The sequence below is a fragment of the Balaenoptera musculus genome, chromosome 21 (assembly GCF_009873245.2).
Source record: "Balaenoptera musculus isolate JJ_BM4_2016_0621 chromosome 21, mBalMus1.pri.v3, whole genome shotgun sequence".
NCBI classification, from domain to species: Eukaryota; Metazoa; Chordata; class Mammalia; order Artiodactyla; family Balaenopteridae; genus Balaenoptera; species Balaenoptera musculus.
In genome coordinates, this window is record NC_045805.1 from 17,766,634 (window position 1) to 17,780,105 (window position 13,472).

Here is a 13,472-nt window from a genome sequence, read left to right on the forward strand (position 1 = left end):
TATGATAATGGATTTTTATCTGTGGGGAACAATCATTCTTCTTAAGCTAAGATTTAGAAACTAATCTTATTTTTTCCCAAAGGTGTTGAAATAGCTCAAATCTTGCACTAGTAGTGCTTTTCATTGACAATTTCTTTTAGTACATATCTATCAATTTTTAACCTTACAAATCATTATAGAAATACATATTCTGCTAATCTTTTTATTCAAGAGGAGCTACCTTCTCATATTCCCAAATCTTAATAAGTAGGGAAATTGTTCTCTCTCGTACAAATTGTTCTCTGAAAAAGATCTCTTTATTTTCCCAAATGGCTCTCTTAAAAAGGAAATTTAATCATTCTACTTTGTTCTGATAGATGACGCTACTGAACGACAACTTGAGAAATTAACCCTTTGGGTGAGAATGATTTAGTCCAACCTTCTCTCTTTTTCTTTTCTTTAAACATCTTTGATTTTTTTTTAATAATTTATTTTTATTATTTATTTATTTATTTTTGGCTGTGTTGGGTCTTCGTTGCTGCGTGCTGGCTTTGTCTAGTTGCGGCGAGCGGGTGCTACCCTTCGTGCAGTGTGCGGGCTTCTCATTGCGGTGGCTTCTCTTGTTTGCGAGCACAGGCTCTAGGTGCGTGGGCTTCAGTAGTTGTGGCACACAGGCTAGTTGCTCCACGGCATGTGGGATCTTCCCGGACCAGGGCTCAAACCCGTGTCCCCTGCATTAGCAGGCGGATTCTTAACCACCGGACCACCAGGGAAGTCCAACATCTTTGATTTTGCTTTAGTAAAAAACGTTCCCAAGATAGTAACTTTGAAGGCTTTACAAATTACATTGTAATCGTAGAAATATAAAGACATTGCGTCATGGGTCAGGTGAGATTAAGTCAAAGAATATGAGTCCAGCACGTGGTAGAAATTTAGGTGCTATTCTTATATCAGGAAAGGAGTGAGATTGGCCATAAGACAACAGGCTAAATTTTAATTTTTTTGACAGAATTCCTGAGGGAAGGCTGGTCATCCCTTTCCTGCCCATGGCTTTATGTCTGCAGTGATGGGACGGAGACTTGAAGCTGTTTTTTTTCCTTAGTGAATGTTGAGGTTGATCTTCCAACTAATCCTGGAACTGATAAGCTTAACTTCAGAATTTGTTTGGTATCCAAATCTCTGTACCTCTAATTCTTTACTCTTATCTACAGAAGTAGCAAAGACTTCAGTAAATTTATTTCATACCAAAATTCTCCTTAAGCATTTCTTCAGAATACATTTTTGTGTGTGGGTTTTTTTTTTTTTTTGGCCGAGCTGCGTGGCTTGCGGGATCTTAGGATCCGGACCAGGGATTGAACCCTGGGGCCCGGCAGTGAAAGCACCAAGTCCTAACCACTGGACTGCTAGGGAACTCCCTGTGGTATTATTATTTTTTTTTTTTGATAGCTTTGCTCATCGAGTTTGGGATTTTTTTTTTTCTTTGGATGTGTGAATTAAAAAAATTATAAACCCAAGTGTGCTAAGCAGTCATGTGAAGGCTGATGGTTTCTTTACTTTCCTATTACTCTTTGTAATCTACTGAATTATTTTTAAAATTTATTTTATTTTATTATTATTATTATTATTTTTTGGCTGTGTTGGGTCTTTGTTGCTCTGCGCGGGCTTTCTCTACCTGCGGTGCGGGGGCTACTCTTCGTTGAGGTGAGCGGGCTTCTCGTTGTGGTGGCTTCTCTTGTTGTGGAGCATGGGCTCTAGACGCGTGGGCTTCATTAGTTGCAGCACGGGGGCTCAGTAGTTGTGGCTCACGGGTTCTAGAGCGCAGGCTCAGTAGTTGTGGCACACGGGCTTAGTTGCTCCGTGGCATGTGGGATCTTCCCAGACCAGGGCTCGAACCCGTGTCCCCTGCATTGGCAGGCAGATTCTTAACCACTGTGCCACCAGGGAAGCCCTTTAATTTTTTTTTTAATATTTATTTTTATTTATTTGGCTGCATCGGGTCTTAGTTGCAGCACACGGGCTCTTTAGTTGTGGTGTGTGGGCTTAGTTTGCCCCGTGGCATGTGGGATCTTAGTTACCGGACCAGGGGTCGAACCCGCATCCCCTGCATTGGAAGGCGGATTCTTAAATGGACCACCAGGGAAGTCCCAATCTACTGACTTATAAATCTAAAACATTTATCCTTAACTTTAGTGGAATTTCACAGTTGTTAGAAATGTTTTTGTATTACAGTAGCTTGGGAAAGTTCTTGGGAGACAATGCTGAACAAAATGCACAAGCTTTAAAAGAAAACTCAGGTTATATACGTTTATTAATATATACATTGTTAATAATCCTGCCTTTTTATTCTATTAATGATTTGACAGACTATATTAAGAGCCTTCAAAAATCGCCATTTGACTCAGTAATGCTTTTATTTCCAGGAAGTTTTTCCAAAGGCAACAATCAGAGGTAGTCAAAGATTGCAAAGATATTTAGTGCAGTGCTGTTTATAAATAAATAATATTTAATAATAAATAAATCTAGAAACAACCTAAGCATAGAAGGACATGGAACTGGTGGTGTAAATTATCCTATTATACATTTATTTAAAAAATAACTTGAGATGCTTTGACATACGAACCATTTTCTTTACTTTTTTTCAGTTTTTTTAAAATCATATTTTGTATACTTTGAAAGAGGGAGCTCAGGAAGTAAAGCTCCGTCAATTGAATTTAATGACTCTCTTTATACAGGCAAACAACTTCTACGATTTATGTTAAATGCTTTCTGTTTGCAGTGCTCCTATCTGCTTATACCAGGATCTCGTAAATGAATATTGGCCTTATGGAAGCATAAAGGTGTAGCATATTTTGTGCTTTGTGAAATTATACCCACCCCCCACGTAACTCTAAAAAATGAATAAATGGACTCTCTGATTTAAACATTTAGCTCTAACCTGTTTTATACCCAAGGATTAAAAATATAATTTGTGTTTCATAAAAACTTTTATTAAGGTGCTAGCCAAAATCTGTTATTTCAGTGATTTCTTTATTACCTAAAGAGCTATGGTGGGGAAAAAGAGACTAATTTAAATTTTCTACCAGCATATAAATCCTATAGCACTTATTTTGGGATCAGAATCTCTTGTATGCGTGTGCCTGCGTGCTGTTGACATAAACATTGCAGCCTTTCTTCTTGCCCCTGGTACAAGCTGGTTTCAGGATGCATGGCTGGAAGTCCAGAGCACTGTTAGCAAAGATACTGATCCTTTGAGTTCTTCCATCGTTCCTATTCTCCTCATTGTATTTAGGTCACTGAAGTATGTTTGAATACAGAGAAAAGATTGCAAAATAGAAAAATGAGATCTACTCTTAACTTACAAATTTCTAGGTTACAGAATGTCATTTTTTTCCTCATGGATATTTTATTTCTTCAGAACAGAACCATGATACCTGGTTGACATTAAATACCAAGATTAGAAAGTCAGTTCAAGCGAATGTATATCTATATGAGGTATTTGCAGTCCTAGCTTGAATATTTGGGCCTTTCTTAAGCACTTCAGTATAATCAAAAGCATAATAAAATTTTAGTTTTTTGCAAAAATCCTTGGATTTGAAAGCTTTCATGGGTTGTTTTTAATGATTTTTTAAAAGTGTACAATTCAATAATTTTAGTATATTTATAGCTCTGTGCAACCATCACCATAATCATAACCCTTAGAGCATTTTTATTACCCTCAAAATAAACACATTCCAATCAGCAGCCACTCCTCACTCCCTTCCCTTGCGCCCCTTCTCAGCCCTAGAGAACCACTCATCTACTTTCTATAGATTTGCCTATTCTGGACATTTCATGTAAATAGTATCCCATAATATGTAGTCTTTTGTGAGTGGCTTCTTTTACTTATATATTTTTTTACTTTTGCTCATAATATTCTTTTATTTATATTTTAAGTCATAACATTGTATCCATGTTGTAGCATGCATCAATACTCCATTTGTTTCTCTTGCTGAAAAATATATTCCGTTGTATGGGTACACAACATTTTGTTATCTGTTTACCAGTTAATGGACATTTGGGTTGCTTCCACTTTTGAGCTGTTATGAATAATGCTTCTATTACACATCATGTACACTTTTTTTTTTCTTGGTGACCCGTAGGGAGACCGAACCATGTACATTTGTGTACAAGTTTTTGGATGTATTCCTTTCGCTTTAGTAGATACCTAAGAGGAGAATTGCTGTGTCGTACAGGAACTGTGTTCAACATTTTTAGGTACTTTCAATAGAATACCACTTTAACTATGAAGAAGCAACAGCTTTTCTTTTTTTCAACTTTGAAATGGAGTGTGTTTGAGAAAGGCAATGAAAACGGGAAAGAGAAACGCTAGTGCCCTAAATCTTCATTGATCTTTAGCTTATGTGCTGTGCCTGCTTAATCTGTCTGGAAGTCATTCTTCATGGAAACAATAGGGGACTCTTCTGAAAGTAAAAAGGGCATTATTTCTAATTATGTTGGGACAACAGGCATAAATTGGGACCGTCCTAGGCAAATTAGGACCAAAAGTCCCTCTGTCAACCAAAAAGAAGGAAAGGCTATTGTCAGATTTGGCTTCCTTCTCTATTATGGTGAGTAAGGGCAGAGGCATCTCAGATGGGAGGGGGCAGTTTTAGCAGCCCATTCTGCCCATTTCCTCAAATGAAAAAGTATGTTTGAAAAGAGGGTGATTCTTTAGCTAATATCTTAATCACCCCTGTCCATAGTTGTAGGTTCTTTAAATGTAAAAAGAAAGCAATTGAAATTAATCAAGTGATGACTTGTTAATTTTCTAATATTTACTTGAGTGAAACATTTTATTTCTTCCAGGGAACAACAAATCATTTCAAGTTCAAGACATCTTAGACTAAGAAACTTTCAACTGTGCTGAAAAACTTAGGAGATGGACAAATTTTCCTTCCCTCTCATTTGAAAGGTTTTAAAGAAGAAATAAAATGGCAGAGGTTTAAAGTTAATATTTCAGGATGAATGATGATAATTCAGATGACAAGACAGAAGAGGAACTGCAGTCCTTATTTATCAGTGATAAAAATGGAAACACATACGCATACAACCAAAAATCACCATGTACCCAAAACTCTTCAACCAATAATGTGAGTTGGAATTCTGCCAACCCAGATGACATGGTGGTTGATTATGAAACCAACTCTGCTGTGGTCATTGGTGAAAATATTTCTTTAAACCCTCAGTGTGTTGAAGTACTTGAACACCAAAAGTCTTCAAGTGATTTTGTTAGTAAGATGTTAGATATGCACAAGGATTCCACATGTCTGTCTTTTGCACATGTTGTAAATACAGAGGAACCCAAAGATTTGCATAGCAGTTGTCATTCCCTAGAATCATTTCAGGACCAGAGCATTGAGACATCTCTGCCTTTTGTGTGGAATCCTAACGATGATGATTTGAACTGTACAGAAAACCCTACTGCCTTGGCGCTAAACCAGACATTTGACATGAAAGTGGATAATTGTAACTGTACCTTCATAACACATGACACCACCGGAAAGAGTCAGTCTTTGCCTACCACTGCAAGCCTGCAGCCAACCAGCGTGAGAAGTAGAAATACATCTTCATCCTGTTCCATTCCTCCATCTTCCCATTCTGATAAGATATATGTGAGAGAAATGAGTTATGATAGAGACAGCTTCGAAAACCCTCAAGCTACAGCATCACAGGCCCAAGACACAACTTACACAGCATTTTCTGACATGGTGATGCAAACTGATGTTGTTCTTCCAGATACTGCAAATCACTGTCACTGTTCTTCGGGAAAGGTCACCAGTGAGTACCCAGATGGGGCACAGCAAAGATTAGGCGGAGAAAAGGAGATACAAGCTCTAACACCAGTTTCTCATGGTATGGACGTTCCCAATGGGTCTGTATTACAAGAGTTCTTTTGTTCGTCTAAAGATGAACCAAATAGTGAGAGACATTCACAGAGCTCATATGGGCAAAAGGAAGTGGGCCAAAATGTAAGAGAAACAGTGTCCAATTGTCTTATAGATGATGAATGCCCTTTACTGGTGCCAGCTTTTGATAAAAGCAAAACCCAAGTGCTGGACCCAGAACATCAAGTCACTGTGGCTAAAGACACACCAGTTGCCTCTAATGAAAAGGATTTGGGAACCCGAAATCATACCGTAGAATTGATACCGAATAGCCCGCCAGGACAAAAGGTGGCTTCATCATTTGAACTGACTTGGGATGCAGATGATATGGTCATTAGTACAAATAACATAGTTTGCATGTCCACGCCAGTCCTAGAACCCACAAACGCAACCTTTTCTATCTCACCTATTGAAGGGACGGAGAAATGGAGTAAAGTGCAGAAGAGTAATCGAGAGCTTAGACGTTTACCAAACTTGAAGGGGGCACCGATGAACATGTCTAAACCTAATCTAGGAAAATCAACCACCAAAACGAATAGCCCCCTAGGCAGCAAAGTTAGAAAGACTGAAATTATAAGTTACCCAAGACCAAACTTCAAGAATGTCAAAGCAAAAGTTGTATCCAGACCAGTGCTACAGTCCAAGGACCCTGCTCTATCAAAGGCTGCACCCCGACCTCAGTTAACTGGGGCCTCATCACCCTCATCCGTGTCTTCCTCAAGACCGTTGACAGCTTTGAGAAAAACACCAACATCTGACTTGAATGCAGACACAAAAGCAGAAATCCTAATTAACAAGACACATAAGCAGCAGTTTAATAAACTCATTACGAGCCAGGCTGTGCATGTTACAACTCACTCTAAAAATGCTTCACACAAAGTTCTAAGAACAACATCTGCCATGAAATCGAATCAGGAAGATGTTGACAAAGCAAGTTCTTCCAATTCAGCGTGTGAGACTGGGTCCGTGGCTGCAGGTTTTCAGAAGATCAAAGGTGAACTCCCTATTAAAATGGAAAGCACAGAATGTTTGCAAATGTCCTATACTTCCAACATCGATAGGATTAGCCCTGAAAACAAGGGTGAAAAAGAAAATGGAACACTGATGGCAAAACAAGAGCTAAAAAAGGAAATTATGAATGAGACCTTTGACTATGGTTCTTTGTTTTTGGTAAGTGAAATTTTTGCCCGCTTCAGGAAATGGTGGTGGAAACGGAGAGATGTATTAGCAATTGCTTATCCACCGATAGTCAATAATATTGCTGAACTAGGTGTGCAGATTTGCTTTCAGGTATTGCTGTGTTATTCAGTAATTCTTTGTCTTGTCAGTCAGTACATTTTAGAGTGTTAATTGGTTACCTGCATATTGGGGAAAAAAAAAAAACCCTCAAGTCCAGTATTTTGTATTGAGTATCAACATTCCTTTTAATGGTAAGCTGAAAGAACAGGTTACTTTAATATTTTAGTGTAATTAGTTATTTGAAGTTAAATATCTGATTATATTTTATATTTATGAAAAAATAAACGTTTTGTTTATGAATTTAACAAATGTATTGGGCCACATGTGAGAAATGGCTAGGCAGTGCTGGTAAACAGTATCAACATAAAAATAATTCCTGGTCTCCTGTTGAGGAAGCTGCTCCAGGTAGTGGAGCCCTGTCCTGTGAACAAGAGGATTCTGGATTCTGCCTCTGATTAGCTAAGGTGACTCTGGGCAAGTAACCTTTTGAGACGCAGAGGTGAAAGGATTGGGCTAGTAGATGTCTGAGGTCTCTTGCAGTCCTAATGTATTGATTCCCGGTACTAAAATAAAACCCATTTTATTCATGTATAGTGAAAAGGCAGTATGTTTTATACAGTACCTGGCAGATATTTAGGGGTTCCATTTAAACAAGAATTCACATGCAGTTCAAAGATTTTTTTTTTTTTCCAGCATGGATATAGCTTTGACTCTAGCATGAAGAAACTAGCTTTCTGAGCGTTGGAAGCATTTGGGAGGCTACTCTGGGCTTTGTGTGTTCATCCCCAGTGCTGTTTCGGCAGTGGGGGCGTGCATGCATCTCTAGCCCCACATAGGCTTTTCCTGGGCGTCTGTCCTCTGGGCCAGGAGTGGAGGCCGGTGCCAGGGTGGGAAGGCAGATGGAAGTCATCTGTGTGGAGGGCTCATGTCTGAGAGGAACGAAACGTGTAGTTTGGTGAAGTGTTAAAAGGCTGTTTTAAGTGTTTTGAGGGTGCATAGGGAATTGTTAGGTCCTTTTAGGAAGATATTCTTGAGCTAGTTCAGTTTAGAGATGCTTTGGCGTTTATAGTAAATCTTCTTTTTAGGAAGAACGGTCCACCGCAATGATGTCTAAGCTACTGAGACTGTCCATTATTTCAAAACTCAGATTTTTATTTTTAAGTCCTTTTGAAGTCAGACTTAGGAAACTCATTTTATACAATTTTTAATTAGATACTTTGTTAAATTAAATAACAACCTCTGGTAATTCTAAGCAACATTCTTAGTTTGGTGTTTATAGATACATATACATGAAAAGAATACATTTATTCCTCCTTGATTTATGGGAGACTTTTATTGTGCACTGATCTCCAACTGCCAGAAAACCTAGCATAAAGTTTCTTTAAATAACATTTGCCTTGCATATAAATTGGCTGTGTAATTTTGAAATTAAAAGTTTTTCTGATATGTGCATTGAGAGTAAGTCTTAGCTTTCTATTTCCCATGTGTGGAATGGAAGCCTGTCTTTCAGGCTTACGGTGTGATGCTGAAGTAAGGTGATAGAATTAGAATCATCACGTTGAAGTGGATCCCAGTACTGGAGAAGAAGCACTTTTCATCTTAGGAATCTTGCAGTTAGGATTTCCATATTTTCAGTACTGACACTTTTACTTGTTGATGAGTATTAAAAACTCATTTTTCCCATGATAATGTTTCATGTGCAATTCCCTCTAATATCACTATTCACCTCTTAACACATTTCCGTGTATCATGGGTAAGGGGCCCAGCAAACCGTCACTGGCCACAGGCTTTGTGTTTATTGTAGAGGGTTGAATGAGTGAGCCTTTGCGTCGTGTTGTAGGCAAACCCCTATGTTTCTTAGTCATTTCAGCAGCACCCAAAGGCTCTGAATCTGCCTCGTTCTGTGATGAGACAGTGCTGGAGAAATGTGCATTTTCAATGTGCTCTGTTGGTCTTGAGACAAATTAGGCCTTGAGTTCACTGAATCCTTATGTTGCCTGCAACCTCCCAGCTGTTTGGTTGGGGTTTACCTGAAACTTCAGAAAGCTTCTTCTGTTGGAGAAGGAATTTGACTTTAATTTGATGCAGGTTGAGTATAGCTCCCCGTTATAGAGGTTATATATTGGTGATAGTATGTTAGATAAAAGGAATGGTGACTTATCTAAATGGAAAGAAATTGATATTTTTTTTGTTGACTGCTCTGGGCCAAACCCTTTGCTCAGGTGCTTTATGTATATTATGTCGTTTAATTTTCTCAGAAATGTTCAGGTGCTTTATACACTGTCATTTACTCTTGCCAGTAACAATGGGAAATTTGTTAGCTACAGTTTAAAGCTTCATAAGTGGTTACTTAGCACACACACATAGCTGGTAAGTTGTCAAATTGAGATTCAAACTCAGGTCCTCTGACTTGAATCCTGGCCCTTCCGGCTCCACCCACCGCAGGCTTTCAAAATTCTATGGAACGTTGGTTCTGAAAGGCAGAACAAATCTAATTTGTTAAAGATTCACTTTGTAAGTTGGTTAAAAGTTTGGTTTACTTTTTCAAAGGTTTTTCTGGGGGATTACCTTAGCCGGTTTTATGGTAGAGGGAGAAGATCTTTGTGTCCATCGCCTGCTTTTTTTGGCCAATTTTAGGTTGCTTTCCAGTGTTCTCTTAGGATATTGCCCTATTTAATTTAGTTTTTAATACACCTAGTGTATGTCATCAACATGGGGCTTTACGTATCTCTAGGGGAAATTATCCACTTATGACTTTTTAAAAAAATAAATTTATTTATTTATTTTTGGCTACATTGGGTCTTCGTTGCTGCACGTGGTCTGTTCTCTAGTTGCGGAGAGCCAGGGCTACTCTTTGTTGTGGTGCACGGGCTTCTCCTTCAAGTGGCTTCTCTTGTTGTAGAGCACGGGCTCTAGGCACGCGGGCCTCAGTAGTTGTGGCATGTGGGCTCAGTAGTTGTGGCTTGTGGGCTCTAGAGCACAGGCTCAGTAGTTGTGGTGCATGGGCTTCATTGCTCCGCGGCATGTGGAATCTTCCCGGACCAGGGTTCGAACCTGTGTCCCCTGCATTGGCAGGCGGATTCTTAACCACTGCGCCACCAGGGAAGTCCTGCACTTATGACTTATTAAGCAAAGAAAGAATGGTCCTGGTGGGCAATAGGCAACGTATAGGTTAGGAACATCAATTTTGGAGTTTGATATGGTTTCACATTGTAGCTCCATCCATTCACTGGCAAAATGACCTCAGGCAAGTTACTTAGTCTCTGTGAGGCTCAATTTTTCTTTAATGGGAGAATACAAATTATAGCTTATGGTGTTGAACTTTGTTCTTTGAGCAAATCTCAGGCTCTCATTTCCTACATGTAGAATGAGAACCTTTATTGGGTGCTGACTTTGTGCTCTATATGACAGTGATTGTTGGGATTTAGAGACGGAAAGACACAGCCCCTGGCCAAACCTAGTGCCTAGTACAGTGGGTAGTATTAGAAGGTGAACAAAAAGGGACTGTTAAGTCCTCAGTTGGGAGTGTGTATAGACTCCCTGTCCTGCTCATGGCAGAGTAGGGTGGTGGCGATGGGGAGAGTTGTCAAGGAAGGGAAGGCTTCTAGGGGAGAGAGCATGTTAGTCAACTAGCTGAAGCTTAAAGATCAAGGATGAACGGAAGGGTATTCTGGGTGGAAGGAATAACATGTACAAAGATGAAGAAACATTCTCATTTAGGGGACGCGGGGTAGTGAGTATCATGGGAGCTGGGGGTGCAGAACCATGAACAGTAAGGAGCAAGGTGAAGAGGGTGGCAGGGCGGCCACAACCAAAAGGCCTTATTTGGAAGAGTCGACTTTATCTGGGAGACGGAGGGAAGCCTCCTAGCCCAGTTTGGACTTTAGAGAGATCGCCTTAGCAGTGGGCTGAGAGGTGAATTGGATATGGTTCCAGGCATCCCAGAAATGACGCAGCCTGTACTAAGGCAGATGGAGAAGGGCGAGAATGACATCCAGAGGGGCTTAGGAGGTAAGAAAGGAAGCCCCTAGAAATAGCTTTCATTGTGTAAGTTGGGTGCCTGGGCACATGGTGGCGAATATGAGAAGAGCTGAGTTTTGAGATGGACGGGTAAAATTAATCTGATTTTTAGAAACTGCTTCACGTTCTTCTGCTGTGAAATGCGGTATGATTAAAGTATCAACCTTGTAGGGTTATTAGGATTAAATGAATTGATACGTGCATTTCGAACTTATTTTTCATTCTGTAAGGGCTGTATGTTGATCAGTAAAAACAACAATAATATTATTGTCAACATTGTTAGGTCGAGGTGCCTGGTGGACGCTAAGTGAAGCAGAGGAAGAAAGAAACTGAATATATGGGGAACTCGGGAGAGAGTGTTGGCCTGGACATGAGGACTTGGGATACAGCGGTGTTTAGGTGGCAGTGGAAAGAGTGGACAGGATCACGTGGGGAGAGTATATGGTGAGAAAGCTTACAGGGCCAAGTTGAGGACCCTTGTGATGACCAGCATTTGAAGGTATAGAAGAGCAGGACCCAGAAATGGAATAACCAGACAGATAGAAGGGAAACCAGGAGAGAGCTCTGTGGGAGAAACCAAAGAACGATGATGGAATCATCAGCATTGGAGACCATGTAGAGGGCCTCTAGGAAAATGACTGAAAGCTGTAGCTTGAATTTAATTTGTGGCATCAGTCACCTTGGAAACAGTTTCCCTGATGGGGACAAAAGGCAGATCATGACAAATCAAAGAGTAAACTATGAAGAGTTTAAATTTCTTTATAGTAAAAATGAGAATTAAATGTCCATCTGGCATATCTGCTTAGGCAGAAATTGTGCCTTTCTGCGTACCTGACGCCACCAGGAAGTGGTGTGGGGAAGGTATGATCTGGACTGAAACCTTCATTATTTTTTCCACAGGGTTCTGCTTCGAAAAATGCAACCATCTCAGGTAGGAGTCTAGCCAAGCCCAACTGCTCCATTTTGAAGAAAACACCTGGTCCGAAAGCCAAAGTGGGGCCTTCTGTTTCTTGTTTGAGGCGGAATAGTGACAGTAGAAATCTCAACTCTGATCGAGCCGTATCTCCGCAGAGGATAAGGCGTGTGTCCAGTTCTGGTAAGCATAAAATAACTCAGTTGTGTTTTATAGCAGCTTATGAATTATTTGAATGTAAAATTAGTCCTATCAGGAAGCAGAGAGACAGGTTTTGGTTATAGAACTCTAATGCATTGTGTCACTAAAGCATTTAGCCTTTTGTGGACCAACATCTTGCACAGGGAAGACTGAAAAAGAAGTCTAAGACACAGCCCTGATCCTTGAGTGACGTAAAGGCTTGTTGGGGGGAGAGAGATGTGCATAAAGCAACGTGAAAGCTATTCAGAAGCATGCACACACACACACACACACACACACACACACACACACACACACACACAAAAATTGGGCACTGGTTATATATGAGTCATTTCACTTTTTTTTTTTTAAGTTATTTCTGAGATATACATTTTAAAGTAATAACTAGAATTATGACTTATAACATTATACCAGAACATATAAGATTTTTAGAAATTTCATGTAATGTCTATCATTTCACTTTTTAAAAAAATATTTATTTATTTATTTATTTTTGGCTGTGTTGGGTCTTCGTTTCTGTGCCAGGGCTTTCTCTAGTTGCGGCAAGCGGGGGCCACTCTTCATCGCGGTGCACGGGCCTCTCACTATCGCGGCCTCTCTTGTTGCGGAGCACAGGCTCCAGACGCGCAGGCTCAGTAGTTGTGGCTCACGGGCCCAGTTGCTCCGCGGCATGTGGGATCTTCCCAGACCAGGGCTCGAACCCGTGTCCCCTGCATTGGCAGGCAGATTCTCAACCACTGCGCCACCAGGGAAGCCCTGTCATTTCACTTTTAAATGTTTTACAGATGGTTAATTGCTTAATAATACTGGTGTGATATACTAGTTTCATAATGTGCCCTCATCATGTTTGAGGAGACTAGTTTTTTTCTTGAATTTTACGGAAAGGTGTATTATAAAATCTTCAGGGATGTAAGGGTGACTAAAAAGTTAAACTTTTCTAATACGAACTTTGATTTATGTTGGTTTGTATATTAGAAGTAGTAAAGTCATGTTCGATTTATAAAATTTGAGAGCTTCCAAAGTAGCTGTTAAGTGTCTTCCTAAATTGGCAGAGGTTTGCGTTTCTCTGTGTTAAAATAAGAACAGGAAATGGGAAAGGCAGCCCTTTTCACAGGGACTAAGACAAAAAGCCTGCTGGCCATTCCAGTTGAGCAAGAGCACTCTGCAGGGAATGCCCCTCACTTGAGCAGGTACAA

At 39.9% G+C, this 13,472-nt stretch overlaps 1 protein-coding gene across 6 annotated transcripts in view; it reads left to right on the forward strand.

Moving 5' to 3' along the window:
* Positions 1 to 13,472, forward strand: part of MTUS1 (microtubule associated scaffold protein 1) — a 152,291-nt gene that overhangs the window by 43,964 nt on the left and 94,855 nt on the right. For all 6 annotated transcript variants that reach the window (XM_036838475.1, XM_036838477.1, XM_036838478.1 and 3 more), the window contains 2 exons: positions 4,825 to 7,073; positions 12,063 to 12,258. In XM_036838475.1, the coding sequence (XP_036694370.1) occupies positions 4,980 to 7,073; positions 12,063 to 12,258 (2,290 nt within the window). In that variant the 5' untranslated portion in view covers positions 4,825 to 4,979. The remainder of the gene's footprint in view (positions 1 to 4,824; positions 7,074 to 12,062; positions 12,259 to 13,472) is intronic.